This window comes from Alosa pseudoharengus, unplaced genomic scaffold (genome assembly GCF_046254945.1).
Source record: "Alosa pseudoharengus isolate Yale_2024_CS ecotype anadromous, Long Island Sound unplaced genomic scaffold, YU_APseudo_1.1 YU_APseudo_1.1_scf_4, whole genome shotgun sequence".
NCBI lineage: Eukaryota > Metazoa > Chordata > Actinopteri > Clupeiformes > Clupeidae > Alosa > Alosa pseudoharengus.
Genome location: NW_027468774.1, coordinates 25,795,948 through 25,815,556, shown reverse-complemented (window position 1 = coordinate 25,815,556; position 19,609 = coordinate 25,795,948). Strand labels below are relative to the sequence as shown.

The window sequence follows — 19,609 nt, the reverse complement described above, 5'->3', positions numbered from 1 at the left end:
TATAAACTTATCCCAGATCACACCTCAGTCCCGAGGATGGCGGTAACGCACTTCTTGAACATTGAAAGAGACACAATGCACTTGCAAGGTGAAGATAAATTTCAGACAATCAACAATGATAGACTGTATTTGACAAGTATAATAAAAAATGCATGATTTAATTAGTAAAATTCATTTGCGGACACAAATGTGTGTGATCAATGTTAGTGATCATTAGGCGTGATACAGACAGTGTAATAAAGTGTGGTAAAGGAATAACTGGTAAATTACAAAACAAATTAAATTTATTTGGCATTTTAATAGGCAAAGTTTACTACACAACAGTGGACTATAATACAAAAGCGTTTTAAACACCAACCAACTTTAATACCAGTCGTTCTAAATGAGCCATCCTTTTCCCATAAATCCATGGAATGTTCATCAGGGATGCTAGTAGGCCTACTAATTGTTTTCAAATGTAAAAGAAACCTTCTTTGGCTTGTTGTCAGTGTTGTTGCAACAACGTCTGACAACAGAATAAATAATCACCTTCATTCAATACTTTCAATCCCCTACACCCCCCATTATTGTGAGGCACTCCATGCTGATATTTATTGATGCAGATGCTGCTAAGGCCTCTTTTAAGTTGGCGATTTTAGTGTGATTCTAAAGGCTTTGCCTTCAATGTTATATGGAATTTTAACAGCTGTTTGACTGATTTCTGTATTGTGATACGTATAATATTGTGTTGGGGCAGCCGTGGCTTACTGGTTAGCGCTTCGGACTTGTAACCGGAGGGTTGCCGGTTCGAACCCCGGTTAAGTCCGAAGCGCTAACCAGTAAGCCACGGCTGCCCTTGAGCAAGGCACCCAACCCCCCACTGCTCCCCGAGCGCCTCCGTTGTAGCAGGCAGCTCACTGCGCCGGGATTAGTGTGTGCTTCACCTGTGCTGAGTGTGTTTCACTAATTGACGGATTGGGATAAATGCAGAGACCAAATTTCCCTCACTGTCTCAAAAGAGTATACATACAACATTTTCTTACGGGGGAGCATGCCCCGGACCCCCCTAGGGGGGCTTGTGCCAGTGCTGCTCTAGAATGATGACCCTGGAAGATGTTTTGAGGGGCAGTAGAGATTCAAGATGTAAACCCAGAAGTGTGCAGAATCAGTCATTTTGAAGTATAGGCTATAGAACTATGCATTTAGTAGAAAAACCCTAAAGAGAGGCACAACATTAAAGGTAAAAATAACAATGAAGTATAGGCCAGGGATGGATTACTGCACGGGCCTACCAGGCCCAGGGGCCCAAGGGGTCAGGGGGCCGTGAAGCCCAAGCCTTTGCATGGAATCATTGCCTCAATATCAACAAATCAGGATGTAGCTATGAATCTGATTGAATTTAGCATTGGCCATCCCCAAAATGCACCAGATTACAGGAAATCACATCAAACAAATTAAACATTTTCTGGGGGAGGACCCCCAAACCCCCCCTCCCACATATGAGACAATAGTAGCCCTACCTTACATTAATACTGGAAAAAGAGCCCATTTGGTGTAAAAACACATTGTTATTTTACGGCGTGATTTTGAATGATGACCATTCACCGTAAATAAGGGCTCCCCCTCCTTACAAAAGCCAATTTAAACACTGCTTATATCATAGCCACTGCTTATAACCATAGCAAATAGACTTAATTTGTCCAAGCTGAGGACCACATGTATGACTCAGTATCTCTGTTTGCTTTTCTCTCTCTGTTGTCTCCCTTGCTCCCTTACAGCGTAAATATTATGAGGATTACTACGGAAAATGGTTGTCATTGCCGTTTAATTGTGTGGTCACATGGTTGAGGGTTTCCTTCATAGTGTACCAGGGGGAACACCCTTCTCTGTATTGGGAAAGAAATCGTAAATGTTTTTGTGGTTTGGACATGTGTATGTTTTGTTATGACAACCTGTACTCAGCACCGCCTAAAAAATGTGGAAAATCTGGAGGCTACTCTGAAGTATCATAGTTGAGGGTTTCCCTCTTGCTCTACCAGGGGGAACGCCTTTCTCTGTATAGGAAAAGAAAGAAAAACAGAAATTAAAAACCTAGACAACATGGTTGTTACTATTTCTGTACATTGTTATTGCAATTGCTGATCTAGCGGAAATTCCAAGTATGTGGTTTAGTGACAAACCTGGGTAAGTTAACTCAGAGTAAGTGGTACTTGGAATACCCCCCTGATAAACTCAGTCTCAGTTATTTTTCACAAGAGATTGAAATGTTCTCTGGCTATACTCAGTGATGGGATTTGGCAGGTGGGGGAACCCTGAGAAAAATGACTCACTGTTGGACAACATATTGAGTATCGTGGTGTAGCAATAGTTTTTTGGTCAAGAATTGCTAGTTTCTTGGTCACCTCTTTCAGTCAAAATAGTCCCCATATTGATTTGTACCAGGGGTGTCATGCAGAAGTGGTCACCTGTGTTGTTCAGCCAGAGCCATCTGCTACATGCTATTGCTTCCTTTTTCATTCTGGGCTACACATCTTTCCCTTTATATTTTTTTGCATTAATGTCACTAGGAAGCATGCCAGTAGAAATATATATTCATATCTGTTTAGATGGGACTGTCTGTAATCTGGCAACCATGATGATGGGATACTTTGGCTAAACAATTTACAAACATGCAGGCTACTAACATAAATTGTTTACATTTCGGCCCAAAAGTTGGAGAACATGTAGAAATTTGTTGCAATTTCAAAACCGGATTATTAAATGCATTTTTCACATCTTCATATTCGGTAAGGCCTGCTGTTTATTGTGATATATAGCTTGCCATGTGTTGAGTGAAGAGTTTGTGAGATATTGGGAGTAATGGGTGTGCAGAATTCAAATTAAATTTCATACAAGTTCAATGTTAATTTTCTCGCGAAACATTTATCAGAGCAACTTTCGCTAATGTCAGTTAAAAGCTTAGATTCCGCTTGTTCATGTTATAGGTTTCCTTTGTGGACAGACTGTGTGACATTAACATAACATCTATGTACTCTAGCTAGAACAGCAACTGTAAACACAGCAACTTCATCTGCATGCATGAACCGACACATGTGCACTGAAATCAGACAGGAGATATGAGAACTTCGGGAAGGGACAACAGGGGGGATAATGGGTGTTAGTAAAGGTGGGGCCAGGGGGTGATATTATATAACACGTGATCCTGAAGGAAAGGCAGACTTTAATTTAACGTAGAATATATTTATTTATTAATTTATCTGAGGTGCCCACTTTAACCTGAGGGGTATTTCACAAAACCTAAGGGATTAAGGTTATCCTGGATGAATTTAGCCTTGACTTGGTTTCACAAAAGAGATGGCACATAAGTTACCATGGGGATTTATTCTCTGCACCTACAGCCAAGCTAAGTTAATTCTAATGGTAATTATGTGGTCTTATTGGTTCAGCTAGCTGTCATTCACATCAGACCTCCGTGCTAATTTTAAGGAGCTTTATTTCATTTATAAACTATTTGCTAAATGTATTTGCTCGCAAAACTGGTATCCAAGATAAGTAATAAAGCGAGGTTTGACATAGCGTTGTCTGGTCATCCTAGCTCAACTCGTTTCACTAATGCCAATCTAGGATGAGTAGCGACTATGTCAAGCCAGGTGTAAGTAATTCAGGATGTGTGCGCGTTCTCGTTTCTGCTCCAAAGTGCCCACGGTTGGAATAAAAAAGACGCGGAAAATAGCGTCATTCACACAAAGGGAACAACGGCTTTTGACATAGACTAACAATTAAGTGAAGTTGTCCTTTTTGGTATGGGGAATCATGGCTATTTCTGTAAAACAGCAGGAGTAGGCGTGGTAGACCAACTGAATGCAAATTTACGTATGCACCCACGTGTGAGTGCTTCCTTGTCTCGGAACGCAACGTCAATAAGAAAGCGCTTGCCACTGCAAATATGTACATATGATATACCAATATTAATATTGTAGTTGAAAATACCTTCGAAAACTTGCCCCTCCACTCCCAATCAACTACAGTAGACCCTAGGCTATTCATCAAACGTCTATCAATAAAATAAGCAAACAATGAGTACCTAACCTATGTTAATAATTATAAGGCTATCACAATTAAAATAATAACCATATGGTAGTAGGCAGACAATCTCTTTTGTTTTGCGAGCAAATACATTTAGCAAATAGTTTATAAATGGAATAAAGCTCCTTAAAAATTAGCATGGATGTCTGATGTGAATGACAGCTTGCAGAACCAATAAGACGACATAATTACCATTAGAATTAACTTAGCTTGGCTGTGTGCAGAGAATAAATCCCCATGGTAACTTATGTGCCATCTCTTTTGTGAAACCAAGTCAAGGCTAAATTCACCCAGGATAACCTAAAAATCCCAGCTTAATCCCTTATCTAGGTTTTGTGAAATACCCCTCAGATGATAGATAGATAGATAGATAGATACTTTATTGATCCCAAGGGGAAATTCAAGAAATTTGTAGATATTTCTATCACTGAAATATTTGAAAGTCTTGTATCCAGAATGAATCTAAAATCTTCCTTTCATCTTCCTTTCAGTTGTTTTTGTTTTGTTTGTTTGTTTTTGTTTTCTAAATGGTGAGTCAACATTTTGGTGTTGATTAGTTCATACTGTCCGAACCATAAAATGTAACATTGTGTAACACAAAGCATCACAACTTTGAAAAGATAAAATTATTTATTTGTCTTCATAATTAGATAAAATAAATATATGTTAATAATAGAATAAATATATTTTTCAATTACACAATACAAAATTACACTTTTAATAACAAGAATGAGTTTCTGTGTCCTTGTCAACACACAAAGGACATGCAGTTGTTTACCTTACAATTAAAATGACTACATTTGGAATGGTCATAGACTTACAGTTCAGCTCCCTTTTCAATATGGTTGTAAAATAATACTGTAGTAAGACAGATATAACCATAACCCCATTTTTAAACAATTTCCTCTACATATCGTTATGTCTAAGTGATGATACATCGACTGATAATGCTATGGATGAAAGTAATGACACTGAGGTAATGGATGATTATAAAGAAATGCAAGCATCATGGATGAAAACACAAGCCTCTTCTCTAACCAAATATTTCACTGCAATGTCCATAAAGGAATAACATTGTCAAATATTCTACAAATGGCAATGTATTGCCTAAATCTCCAAACTCGCCACAATTTCATATAAATGGCATCTGGGAATATTGTTTTAAAATATCAAAGACTTTTAATTGTCACACCAGCGGCATGCCATATACTATACTTCAGACAATGTTCACCCAAATTCATCTCACTTCAGTCAAAACATCTGAAGAGACACTTTCTGTCAAACTTTCTTTTCTCACATTAAAAATGTACATACATACAACATGCTCTGTCTTTCACATGGTTTCCTTTTTCCTGAGAACCTTAGGGCTACAAACAGTTCACTTCACATTACCAACTTGAGACTCTGGAAGAACTGGAACAGAATGCACATACAGTAGAATAGTAATACAATACTCATAAGTTATGACACCTTCTTCTCCTTCTTAAACGTTCCTTTCAGACTTTTCTGAAGAAAAAAATGGATAGGAGACATTAAAACGTCCTTTGATTATTCTCTCTGCAATAACAACAGAACAAACAGTGCAGCAGATCTGCTGCAATCAAATGGTATTGATTACTTTCCTTTACACTCATTCCAGTATGTAATCCGTTAATTAAAATAAGGACAAGCGTGTCCTCATAAACAATATAGTATGAATTACAAAATAAATAGGAATATAGAGAAGCCTATAAGAGAGTCAAGCCATAAATCAGGCATTCTTGGCATCAGCTGTGGTGAGGGGGAAAGTGTCTACCCAACGCTGCGTTCGGGCTTGGCACTCCTCCCAGTCGTAGAGCGGGCGGTACTGGAAGTGCCGCTGGGCCTTGTCGGAGCGCACGGTGAAGGAGGTGCAGGCCACAGCCAGCGTGTAGCGGTTGAGCAGAGGAGCATAGCAGTGCACTGGCTTGAGCAGCCAGTGCAGGAGATCATTGAAGCAGGCAATGAACCACAGGAGCCACACTGGCACACGAAGCTGCCGGAAGTTGAAGGCTGACAAGAACTGCATGTTGAACTCCTCGTAGCTCTTGTAGGGGGAGTCATCGTAGCAGAAATACACTTCCCCTCCCAACCTCTCAGGGTGCTCACGAAGCGAACGGGCTGCCAGCAAATGCATCCAGGCCACATTGCCTGAAAAGCAGATTTAAAAATGAAGTTATGATAAGGTTGCTTCAGCCAAACGAGAGACTGTACTCTTACTTGGCTCAACATATTCCTTGAATTCTCCTTTATTCCTTTTGTATCGGCCCATTTTCTTGTATGTTTTAGCTCACTGAAAGTTTGCACAAAGTTCTGTTCTCTTTCTGTTATAAAAAACAACTCAAGCACAAAACTGAAAAGGAAAACAACTGTGCTGGGTGTGCCTAACTTTCTGCTGCAGGGTTCCTGACATTCCTAGCATGGCCAGACATTATGACAGTCTGGATGGTATTGACATTGGCCATTCAGAGGGTAAATTATGTAGACATTATCACTGCACCATTCTGCCACACAACAAACTGAACATCATTCCCAGACGAACATTCAGAGGTCACCTCTCCCAGCAGGACGGAAAGGAAAGGACCCACCTTCACATGCACACACTCTGGACACATACAGTACAACCTTGACTGATTTATGACAGATTTATGGGACTCACCGACATATACCCGCCCATGTTCTGTTTCACGGGGGACACCCATAATCAGCCAACCTCCAGTTCGCACCCCATTCTGGTAAAACTCCTTCATGAGCTGATGCTGTTCACCATAGATACCAGTAGGCCTGAGGGAGCATGTGTACAGAGGGCCTCCACCCTTAACCTGCAGCAAAGAGAGAGTGAGAGGAAGAGAAACAGATAGAAAAAAATGTCATATAATGTCATTTTTTATAGGAATTAAAAGTTGGTTTAAAGGGTACAGTTTCCTGAGGGAAGCAGCCAAAATGTTACCAGCTGGGTGGAGTGGTGCCTACTGTTATAGTATGTTTTTTAGAATGCAGTTATATAACGACTCTTAAATGGCACACCCCTTTGCTGTCCTCCCTTCCTTTCCTTCATAATCCTGCAAATCTGGAACTCTGTGATAAACACCTGTGATATTAGTGTAGTTGTATTGTATTGTATTGCATTAGCAGTAACATGGCTAGCCATTTTGTACTCCTCCTCAAGTCAAATTGTCACTTTACATTGCAAGATGTCCACCAAACATACAACATACAGTGTGAAGCCTGAAAGGCCCTCAAATGGGTTGGTACCTTTGTTCCATTGGCCTCCAGCACCAGTTTCTCTGCGGCCGCCTTGCTCCTGGGATAGGGCATGTCATGGAAAATATTATACTTTGTATCTTCGTCACCCCTGTTGAAAGGAGAGATGGAGGATTAAGCCCACTTGACGGATGGACACGGTATGGAAGGGCATGCATACAGGGTGTGTACTGTAGCGATAAAGTGTAGTAAAGAGAAGATGGTGATGTGTGTGGGGGAGGGAAGGAGAAAAGATGACAGATAAGGATAAGTGTTTAAACAATTGGGAGCCAAGTCTTTTAGTGGACACCAGATGCAATTGAAGAATGCATGGAACTACTTCTAAAAGACCAGATGTGGGAAATGAAAGCGACCAGCTGGACAGTGCCCGGGAATTAATATCCTGTAGTCTGTATCCTGTAGTGTTGATGTTGATAACCTCTGTGAGTGTTTTACTAGACTGAAAAATCTTTCATGTCAATTAAAAAACACAGCTAGAATGGGTGGTTTAGCATGTGTGCTTATGTCTCCACAGAGGGCATACATTTGATATCTCTCTCTCTCTCACACACACACACACACACACACAAAACCACCATTTATGATGACATACACCACAATGCCATTGAAAAAATGTAGCCACAACTATGCTATTCAGGACATTCAGGCCTGTACATGCACAGATATCAACTGATTCAGGGCAGGTCCCACAAAACAGGGTGATGTTTGAACATCTGCAGGAAGATATGAACTGTTTGTAACTGTAATCTCTGACTTCAACTGAAATTGACTTATATACTTAACTGAATAAAAGTATGCTTCTTATGTTGCTTATCACTAATGTGTTAAATGTGAGCTTGTGTAACATTATTATGGCACGGCTTTTATTATTCATGGGTTTCACCAGGTCCCTTACCACAGGTGTATAAAATTAAGCACCATGATTATGAATGCAGGCTGCATGGTGCTTGATTAATACACCTGTGGAAAGGGACCAGATGAAACCCATGAATAGGCAGGCTTAGACGTCTCCCTTACAAGCCCTAACATCGAGTCACTCTAATGTCAACAATTTAGCTCATCAGATGTACTGCACAAACACTGAAACGTTGTTCTCCTGTGACTGCAACCTTGTATCAAGCAACTTGTAAAGGATCTGGCGTCTTGTGTGACATAATTTAAATTCCATATACAAAGAAATATGCAGAGGCAGAGATGACATTAAGTGGCGAGTATTTACGTTTCTGAACGCAGAGTCCGAGGCAGAAAAAGCGAATGATACTGCCACTATGCCATACGGAGTGAGATGTCCTGGGCATCTGGTTAGTGTTGCACGTCTCTGGGCCTCGCTGTACTTTGGCCTGTCTATTCTGGAATGTCCTGAGGCTGAATGTTCTACATTAAATAATGGCAGGCTTCTCAACTATGTGGAAAATGTGGCCTGTTCTGCGGGCTGCCATCCCCATGGGCCCTCAATGTGGAGCAACAGGAGGTGGGACTTTGTTTAAAACTGAAAACACAATAACATATTTACTGAGCAAACCCTTCCTTCCAAGACCTCCCCAACCCCAAATAAGACAGACAATCCAATACCCCACGTCCATTTTCTACCCACATGGTTTGAAACCAAAGAGGCAGGGTGGATAAGTTAGAAGTCTCTGGTCATGAATGACGCCAGACGGCACGCGCGCCTATGAAGCAATGTGTAAACAGACAACAAGACCCACGCGCAACACCCTCACAGGCATATATGACAGGAAATTGGCGACAGATGCAGCTCAAATGGCACAAATAGCACAGCAGAACAGTATACTGTACATACAAAAGAAACTCACCTAATGAAAGGATCTCCTTTCACGTTGGGCCCCACCACCTCCATACTGCTGGTGTACACTAAATACTGAATCCCGTTTTCCACACAGGCATTGATCATGTTCTCCGTGCCTGGAGAGAGAGAGAGACAGAAATGTCAAATATGTGTTCACTCATTTAGATGAGGATATGGAAATGTGGATGAATGTTTGTTTTGTTAAAGCTTCAAACGGATGATAGAGTGCTCTTAAAGTGTGGAATTCATGTGTGTACACTGCAAAAACTGCTTATCTAACAAAATCTAACCAAGTGTTATTAATCTTATATCAAGATAAAAAAACTAGTTGGTATTGTTTTCAGTATAAAGAGACTTACCTAGCGCTTTCTTGTGAAATCATTTGACTTAATAAAAAAAAAATTTGATTTATTTGAAGACATTTCATCTTGAAAACAAGCAAATTTGTCTGCCAGTGCGTTAAGCAAATTTGTCCTAAAAACAAGCAAATTTGTCTGCCAGTGCGTTGAGCAAATTTGTCGTGATAAGAATCCTTAAAATAAGTTAAAGTCTTCTTAAATTAAGTGAAAATGATCTTTTGAGAGGGCGCTAGGTAAGTCTTTTCATACTAAAAACAATACCAAATAGATTTTTTAATCTTAATATAAGATCAATAACACTTGGTTAGAATTAATTTTTTGCAGTGTATGTATGATTGTGCCTAACTACAAATGAAGTTAAGACAAATAAAGTTCTCTTGACTTTAGCAACAAAAAAAAACTACATATACACCTATCATTCCAAATCAACTTAATGATACACAAAACTGTGAATATTCCCAAAGTGATCCCCAATGCATTAAATTGTAATTTCTGTTGGAAATGGGAAGCTCCAAGGTGAAAAGAGGTACTGAAGCTCCAAGGTGAAGAGGTAATGACTGACTCAGATGTTGGCATGAATAGAGTAATTTGAGCTCCACATGGAACTTCTGACCTCAGAGCTGGAAAGCTGGACACAACACAAGCTGGAAAACAGTAGTGTACAAAAAATGTCTATAAAATCTAAAATGGCCTGTCTGTAAATATGTAAATACGTAAATATAAATTGTTGAAATAATGTGCATTGTCTATATTGTTTATACTGTATTGTATATTGTGTAAATATTTACATTGTCTGTACATTGTGCACTGCCTATATTTCAATAATAAAACCCATAGAAAGACTCAATACATAACTTAATACAGAGTGTCTAAACCAATCATGAGTCTTTGTCTTGGTGTGCTGAAAAGCCTTTTGTGTTCTGGCTCACTAAAAAGTCTCAACAGATGGCAAACACATTTCTGACAAAACACAATAAACCTCTATTCATCTGGGTAAATGTAGCCAAGTGGAACCAGTCCCCAGCTCACTGTGTGAATAGGGTCTCTATTGGGGATTGTGTCTGGTCACTGCATCCCTGGCACAGGCCTTAGGTTAATTTTGAAACAATTGAATTAGCCTTAAACCAATCGCTACTGATTGGTATAGGATTGCTATACTCAGCAGTTTCCAGACCATACTCCCAGTGAAAACTGAGGTGGGACTGGTAGGTTGGCAGAGCTCAACTAGGGAAAATGCGCCGTCTGATTATTGCTTTGTTTGTCTCCATTTAGTTCAGTGTATATGCCTTAAAGTATGCAACATGTGTGTTTATATATGCAGCAGGTCTCCATGGCTTTCTGTGTAGGCCACGAATGGAGTGCACCTCAGTGAGTCATGCCAGCTAAATAACCTAATCCCTGTTATACACGTGATGCCCGGATACTAACTCAGTCATGAGATATATAATACAGTGCCTTGTCTAGAAAAACAGGAAAGGACTGTCACTTCACCAATGCACTTTATGACATCATCTTGACAGTATGTTCAGGAATAGCTGTCCCTCATAAAAATAGAAAATAAAAACAAGCCAAAATCTACATTCAACCTAGCCATCTGTTTCACTACAGTTTACATTTCATAGACCTGATCAGCATTTTGAGTAATGTTTCACACTTAATTCTATCTTATTATGAAGAGGAGCTGAGTAACTAAGATAGCATAATGTTAAAAAGTGCTGCATTAACATCTAAGTTAAGTGACCTCGTAAGAGTATTCTAAAATAAGTCTGTTGGGGCTCTGAACATGGAAGGAACCAAAGAATATTATCCACTGAATTTGTAAAATGCATAAAATATTACCAGTCAAAACAGTCTGACAGGTGAACACCCTCCAGAAAGCATTCCCACCAATGCACATGTATCTCTGTTTCACCTTTAAGCGACACTGCAGTTATTGGCAGGAGCCAGAGGCAGAGATGACTCAGATGCAAACACACACGGAAAGTAGAGCGCGACTTTTGGGAACTGAGTGACAATTACTGTGGAAACTGGCTTGAGGTTAAGGAGGGTTTTTTTCCCCTAAATGCAAATTCCAAAAGTCTGCTTCTCTTTCCCTCTCTTCCTCCCTCCTGTGTTCACCATATCCTGTTCTTTCTTCTTTTTCTACATTGTTAATAGTTGCTTTCTTCCCCCTTTCCTTGCAATTATTCCACTCCCCATTCTAATCCCCTCCGGCCCCCCTCCCACCACCACCACCCCTCTCCACACAATTCTGCCAGTCTGCTTCACCCTTCCACTTTGTTGTCCCCTCTTTCAACCTCTCCAACTGTTTTCTTTGTAACTCACCTTGCACATTGACAGCCTGTATGAGTCTCTCAGGGACTCTGTTCCAAACGTCCACCAGGCTGGCTGTGTGAATGACCAGGTCGGCTCCCCTAGAGACATCCACCACACTGGGGTAATCAGTGATATCTCCCTGGATCACAGTCACTTTTACCCGATCTAAGCAAAAGAGGCCAAGATAGAGAGAGAAGGGGGAGGGGGGGGGGGGGGGGGAGTAACAGATTGAGACTGTGAAGGGATGAAGCCAGCAAGTTACTATCCCAAAGCAACATTTAGAACTCAATAAAGCCAGTATAGCAGCACTCATTGAAGCAATTTCAAGTATATAGTTGTGAGTGGCCTTTTTAATGAACTGAAATGGTTGATTGTTGTTAAAGACGTGTTTTAGTAGTTTAAAAACAATCACCAGAGACTTATACTCAAGTGTTTACATGTGCTCTTTACCATAATTTCAGCTATACTGACTGGAAATCTATAGAGAAATGTGGAAGTCTTGAAAACCATTATGTCTTTGTTTGCTTCATGTAAACTATATTATTTACCGCTTTCTTTAAAAGGAACAGAAATTGCAGACTGTTACGCACCCACAAACTTCCGCCTGACCTAAACTTCTACGTGACCGTGGAAGTGTGTCAGCCTGAAATAGCGTGCTGGCAAGAGCCTCAACATTTCTCCTGATGTTTACTTCCTCTACCCCACTGCATCCGCATTGTCTTCTTAAATGACAAACAGCTCCTGTCACTGTTGTGTACTACTTCCACCCCATAAACAACCGAAGAGCACAAACTTCCAGGCAGCTCTGGCCATTTGCCTAGAATGCTCCAAAAATACACATTACACCTCCACACAACCTATCATCACACTGCAATGTTTGTGCTGAAATGGAGCAGCAAAGTATTGGGTGACAAGACCACCACACCACTCCTCACCACACAGTTTGCAATTACATCTAAAGCCCACAGCCTATTATAAAGTTCACTGAACTATACAAAGGCAGTTTCAAGTCACTGTGCTTTGATGTCTCTACGCGGAGGTGTTCTCTGACACAGTTCAAAGTGGACCCCAAATTGTGGGGATATTCCCCAGATGAGGGTTGGATTTCCTTTTTTGTTTGGGGTTGCTCTAAATACATTCAGATCAAAAATGTTTTCCTACACTCTGAGAGATACGATTATCAGCCATTCTTCTACATAATCTTATCTAAGACGGGGCCTCCAATGCAGACTTTTTGTCTGGAAGGCACTGTTGGACTGTATGAACTGTGTTGAACTGTTGCGCTAAACAAGTGGATGCAGCAAGGCCCTTACGGCTGAATCAGTCATTCATTATAGGCAAACAGGCTCATAATAAAGAGACTGTCTGTGGTAAATCTTGGGGCATGAACTGCTGTGGCATTGGCCGCATGAAGCTGATATCAGGTCATAGTCCTAACATGGTGAACAGCCTCAAAAGATCTTTTTTCTGCACATAAAATTATATGGAAAAAAATACCCTTTAAAAATGCTGTGACCATACTGACTATATAAAATGCTTCCTGACTCATGAAACTGAAAACACTGGTGACTTCGCCTCCATGCAGCCCATAAGATCCGGAGGCACCAGGTCAACAGGGCAGGAAATGTTGGAGAGGATTGGGAAATGATCCTGGCACTGACCATACACCCATGGCAGTCATTCACAAGGATGCTCGTCACCAAGGTGTGTGGTTTCCTATGATTTTTCTTCTTAAATGTTAAATGACGTGTTACCATCCTGTTCTGATAACCTACTGTGTGAATATATATTTCTCGGTATCTCGGTATATCTATATGAATCCTGTTGACTGACTGAAAAGTCAGACGTTTTTTTGTTTTATTACATCATCCTAAGACCAATCGAAAACCTCTCCCCAAATCGTCTTGTAAGTAAACTACCAGTGCTTTTTCAAAGTTCTCAATGTCTCTTTTTAAATGTCAGGGTCCTCAGAAGTCAACCAATTAAGTGTGGAGATACATTGAGCCTCGTAAATGGTGTAAAACAGTGATTTATTTGCATGGCTATGCCGATGCCGAGGCACCACCATTGACCGCCTTGTTGGTGTGCAGGGGACAAGCCGAGATGGGCTATGAGACATACGTTCACACTCGGTATCATGTTTCAAAACACTTTAGGTCAAAATCACACCGGAATTCTCCTTTAAAGTTCCATATATCGACTTCAGTCAATTATTCTGCTGAAGTCCAAGAATGTAGGCTAGTGTAGGATACTCCCACTGGACCAGAATATAGGGCTTTCCTTTTTTTGTCCAACTGCCTAGGCTATAACAACACAAACTAACAATCTGGCTACATTACAGGCTGATATCTTCCTCTTTATTAGCCTAAGCTACTTTCAGGGTTCCCACGAGTCATGGAATTTCTAGAATATCATGGAATTTTGGAAAGTCTAGCCTATTCCAGACATGAAAAGTCAGGGAATTTGATCATTTTTGGAGCAAAGTCATGAAATATCAGGGATTTTTGTTGTAGCAGTTTAAATTTACTTAATACAATACCATTTTTTCCACAGAGAATTGGAGTATATCTGGTTATTAGCTTTACTACTTGCTTGAGTAGCCCGAATTTGTTTATTCAATTCACATTTAGGCCTATTCATCTTCCGCTCTAAAGAAGTGATAGATTGTTGACTAAAATCATTGGTCGGCATATTGTATTCAGGTTTTTTTGTCAGGGAAAGTCATTTGACTTAGCCTAGAGTGGGAACCTTGTATAAATAGCACATTTTGCTCATAGGCCTAGTATTTGTTTTGTTATTTGATCAAAGATTCAGTAGGCTAAAAGAAATACACAACTTGTTCCCATGGTTATGTAGCCTACACATTTTTGAGAGCTATGGATATCTCACCTGTGCTTTGATCCTGTAGACTAGCGTCAATGTGTTTATCAAATAGACGAATCTCTGATATGTGGTTCTCCTTCTCAAGAATAACTTGTAACAGGTGCTGTCCAAGGAAACCACATCCCCCGGTGATCAAATAGACGAGACCCGTGCTTTCGCTGGACATTGTCGTCAGTTGTTGGATTTGCTGTTTCGAACTCGGTAGCCGTAGTCTACTCTCGAATCTATCTCCTTTAACACTAGCAGCAGTCCGTGTAGGCTATATCTTCGTTATCCAGTCAAACTTCACCTGTAAGGAGAAAGACGGCATTTGGTACAGTTGGATACGCTGCAGCGTCTATGTAGGGAGGTGAAACTGGGGGGGAGGGGCGTAGCCTAAGCTAGATGAATTTGACAGCACAGGAGCACGCGCACGCACACACACGTTCGTCTATCATGTTTCATCGTGCGTTTAGGCAGAACAGGCTGGATATTCTTGGGTAGGCTAGTTTTCGCGACCTAATGTTTGCTTAGAAATTGTTAAAGTTTCCCAACAGTAGCCTAGCCTAGCAGCTCGCTGTGTTCGTTCATCGAATATAAGAATCGAATAATAACCTGCAGTGTCCAAAATATAATAGGCTATTGCCATAGGCCTACAAACTCCAGTGCGAAAGGCTTTCTTCATAGGAGTTAAAAGCAAACAAACAAACAAACAGACAAAAACACTAGGCTACAACAATCAATCAAAAGTTCTTCCTACTGGTGTCACGGAACCTAGGTTACAAAAATAATCGATGTAGGCCTTTTGCCTGGTTGCTGATGCAGTTGCCTCCTACGATAGCCTACCTGGCAACCAGAATTGTAGGCCTATGTCCGGTCATGACAAATGTTGCCTCTTGTTTCTTGCCTCTTTGTGAAACAGCAGGGTCATTCTCTAATTCGGGTTACATTTCGCGTCTCCATGATAAAGCTTTAGTTAGGCTATTATCAAAAAATTAATCTTTATGGAATCAATTTTGAACAATTATAATAAACACAACCTTTCACCAAAAACAATGCTTTATATTTAGCTATTTTAGACCCAATTTATCCACAAAATATTAACTAAATGACTTCTAAACCCCATACTATTGACTGTCTCTGACATCAGATTCATGCATTCAACTTGACTAAACATAACTCTAGTCTAGTCTATAACTCTAGTCTAGTCTTAATTTAGCCTGTTATAGCTTAACATCAGTTACATACAATGTCTATTTAATGTATTATGCAAGATTTAAAAAAAAAAAAAAAAAATTGTCTCAAACTCAACTCTGTTAACTCTGTTATAAATGTCAATGTGTCAGTGGCACAGGCTGAATGTCAGTGGCACAGGCTGAAAAACGCTTGGTTGCACGTTTTTTGTTTACTTACGCACCCTTACGCACATGGAAGAATTTGCCCCTGAATATTAATATTTACCACCCACTACATGCACAGGTTCAACATGAAAACATCCTTGTATTGATATTGGGGAATTTGTATAAAAATCTCTTGATGCCTACATACTCATGCATGCAATGTGAGGTCATGTAACAACTATGGGCTAGGCCTACTCCTTGAATTACAGAATTAGAATTGTTAATGCAACAGCAAAGGCATCTGTAGTTGTTCTGAACTGTAGAAAGGACAGCAAACAGAGTGTTCAATCTCTAGGTCAAAGTCAAGTTCTTGTTCTAGTTTTGTTAGATGACTTTGTACCTGGAATCACATTCAAGGACCAAGTATTAGAGATAAGCAAGAGGGTAATACAGGATAAGGACAAAGTGACAGAGGGCAATATTTATTCAGTCTTTCAAATCATTCAATTATCTTCTCACTTCATTGTGATACAATTAAAACAGGCCTGTAGGGCTGTTGCTTTTTGTGAACCTGTCTCTGACTGATCTAATCTGATTATTTGAATCGCATTTGAATCATATTTGGAATTTTTAGCATATTCTGTCACAGTGTTTGTCAGAAGGTTATGTCTAAGTGTCTCTCATTTCATAAATGTGACCTAAGACTGGTTTACTGTAAAAAACAAAAAGTTTAAACAAAGTGGCGGAACATTTCTCCCATGAGTCTCTGTGTAACCCATTCCTAAACTTAATTATTCATTTAGCTGGCATGCTGTCATGCAGTGTTTACATTTTGTCATGAGAGGTTTATTTCTGCTGTGTAACTGAGGAATTGTACAATACAATGATGCTCTCATATTACCCCAAAACAAATTGAAAATTTTGAATGCCCTCACCTGATTTCCCAACAACATCCCCCAGTGCAACACACAGAATCTCTGGTAGCCTGGGGTTTTTTAAACAGCTGGAAATGGAGTCTTGCTGCCTTTACTGATTGTTGGATGAGATGACTTTAAAAAGCTTGATTAAGATTAGACCAGGCTTTGATTAAATTGTACCCTTCAACAGTCACTGGAATCGAAAGACACCATCATGAATTATCTACAGTATTTAAAATATCTTTATGCAAACAAATCCATATCAGACAGCATACATGTAATATGAGAGGATTCTTCTCTTAACCTGTTTGCCATGCTCTTCAGTCTCTTCTTGTCTGTAATTCCTGTCTGCTGTTGCATACCCACATCCCCTGTAAGGACACATGTCAGAGACAGTTAAACTGTTTCTCTACAAATGCAATTTCAGAACTCTTTGCCTGACAGGAAACCATAGACTGAAGTGTTGGCACACACTTACAGTCTGTTTCATAAAACAGTGTCAAATTTACCGTGATAAACAATGCTTCCCTCCTGTGCAGGCATTTCTCTGTGTTGTTTTCTTTCATTCTTTCAATTATTCAAGTATCAGTTTCAGGTCTCCTTGCTGTGTTGCTGGTGATTTTTTTGAGACGGAATCTTAATTTGAATTCATTGTATTTTTATCTCTCAGCCCACACACATTTCCTCATTTTACAGGAAGTCAGGTGACAGCCCTAAACAGATGCATAGACAGACAAAATGTAGGTCATAATGAATATACTGCACGTTGCACATATCTCTGGACTCTTCTCAAGTTTGGTAGACAATTTCCCTATATGCCAACCATTTTGGTCATGCCAGTGGCACCTTATATCACCTTATTTCATTGCACTGCACAACCTTTCTGCAGCACTGAAAAATACAATGGCACAAATCTATGGATCCACAGGTGCTGATCTCTGGAATGCCCTCACTGCCAGCATGAGCCAACTCATCCATCTGGATCCATCATCCAGTTGAGTTGTTTATGCCACGCCCATTCATCACCATTTCTGGCAGGCATTTGGGACACAGAGCAGTCCACACTGATGTTTTTCCAAGTAATTTCCAAGAGGAGCCAGATGTTCCCTTCTGGAGACAAATGAAGAGTTCAGAGGCAAAAGCCTCTAAACTCCGCCTCTGTCAAAAATTAGGTAACGATGGTGAGTGAATGCTCTCTACACATAGAAATTTTGCATCTGAACTCTTCATGTTAAGTTGCCATGTTAAGTTCTGTGTTGAGTTCGGTGTTGAAGATAAAGATATTTTTTCACCTGTTCAATAATTGACCAGTTGTATTATTGTATTGGAATGCTTATGCCATGTGGAGATGGCTCTGAAGGATTGGGCAATGCTATTAAGTGACAAAAATACATGTTTGACTAACATATGAATAATTATTTTCTGTGTTTTTCATTAGAGTGTGGCGTGGGTGGCCCCATTGATATTGATTGAATTATGACAAATATTTGGCCATACCAGGCTATTAATGTTTGCGGCCGGTAGATCTGATGATGACAAGGTGGTGAAATCTAGTCTCAGATGTCCAAAATTGGATTCCACCTAATGTGCACAAGTGTGTCCTTCAGAAAGACACTGCAAACCACCAATGACAAAATGCCACTAAAGTACTTTCGTCTAAATGGACCCTTATTAGAATTCAAAGCATCTTTGACATTTAGCTGTTTTCTGTCTGGTACACATAATCATCAAAATGCTGGTGTTGTTGCATAGCTTTAAAATGTTTTGAATTTGATTAAAAAAAAGTTTGTGATTACTTCACTATGCCAACATAAAAACCTTGTAAATCAAGATTAAAGCAAAGCGTGTACAGCCAGGGCCAAACATATTAGCACCCTTGCACTTCTTTAAGATAATAAACCATTTCTGCAACTGATGCAATTACAGATAGCTTCTTTTGTTTTCATTGGAACAGCATAAAAAACAGAGGAAAAAAGTCAAATCTGCCGGAATCATCTCAGGCTGACTGACTTTTTTCCAGCTACAAACAGCCCCCCCATTAGCGTAACCTTGGTTGTCCTCCCATCTGGCACATAACCAAGGAAGGAAATGGCCATTACTTTGCCACTGCCTGAAGGCCATGCTATACATCTGCTTATCCAAAGTCTCCATACAAGTGTGACCTATGTCACTCACAGAAAGCAGACGCCCAGGAAGCCTGCCTCTGCTCTGGCACAATGGCATGTTGAGAGGTTCCATCTCAGAACAAGACGACGCCCACAATTACTTGCTATGTTTGTGTCAAACATCATTTCTGAAACACCAAATATAGGCATAAACCAGAAAATATGCTAAATGTTTATTTCACAGATAATTTGTGCGGTATTTCCGCAGAAATCAGGGTGCGGCCTTTCTTGGTGGATTTTTTGTTGGATTTCATTATAGGCAGGATTTCATGTTGAATTTTATTAGGCAGGTCTTCTCTCTCAAATAAACACAAATAGCTCTTTGCCAAATATTAGGGAAAAGTGTACACACAAACTAAACTTAATGTATTTGCATGTATAAAAAAAGTGTCAGAGATGCAGTTAATCAGTATTACACAGATAGACAAGGAAAGTCCAGTTGTCAAGCCTATTAGATTTATGGAAGGGGTGAAAGAATGTAATTGCCTTACGTAAT

At 40.0% G+C, this 19,609-nt stretch overlaps 1 protein-coding gene and 1 long non-coding RNA gene across 4 annotated transcripts; one reads left to right on the top strand and one right to left on the bottom strand.

The window, feature by feature from the left end:
- Positions 1–4,682: 4,682 nt before the first annotated feature.
- Positions 4,683–17,609, bottom strand: hsd3b7 (hydroxy-delta-5-steroid dehydrogenase, 3 beta- and steroid delta-isomerase). 3 transcript variants are annotated; one of them, XM_076265548.1, is made up of 9 exons: positions 17,458–17,609; positions 17,253–17,319; positions 16,967–17,141; positions 14,719–15,001; positions 11,839–11,994; positions 9,162–9,270; positions 7,339–7,438; positions 6,743–6,905; positions 4,683–6,234 (listed from the first exon to the last, which is right to left on the bottom strand). In XM_076265548.1, exons 4-9 carry the CDS (start codon positions 14,876–14,878, stop codon positions 5,816–5,818), a joined length of 1,107 nt encoding a protein of 368 aa, XP_076121663.1. In that variant the 5' UTR covers positions 14,879–15,001; positions 16,967–17,141; positions 17,253–17,319; positions 17,458–17,609; the 3' UTR covers positions 4,683–5,815. The 3 variants fall into 3 exon arrangements, with proteins under 3 accessions (XP_076121663.1, XP_076121665.1, XP_076121664.1); XM_076265550.1 differs by lacking the exon at positions 16,967–17,141; XM_076265549.1 differs by lacking the exons at positions 17,253–17,319; positions 17,458–17,609 and having other exon boundaries at positions 16,967–17,221.
- LOC143102140 (uncharacterized) lies at positions 13,451–18,850 on the top strand. Its single transcript, XR_012982553.1, has 3 exons — positions 13,451–13,533; positions 17,877–18,129; positions 18,387–18,850. It is a non-coding gene; the product is annotated as an uncharacterized LOC143102140 (long non-coding RNA).
- Positions 18,851–19,609: the final 759 nt, after the last annotated feature.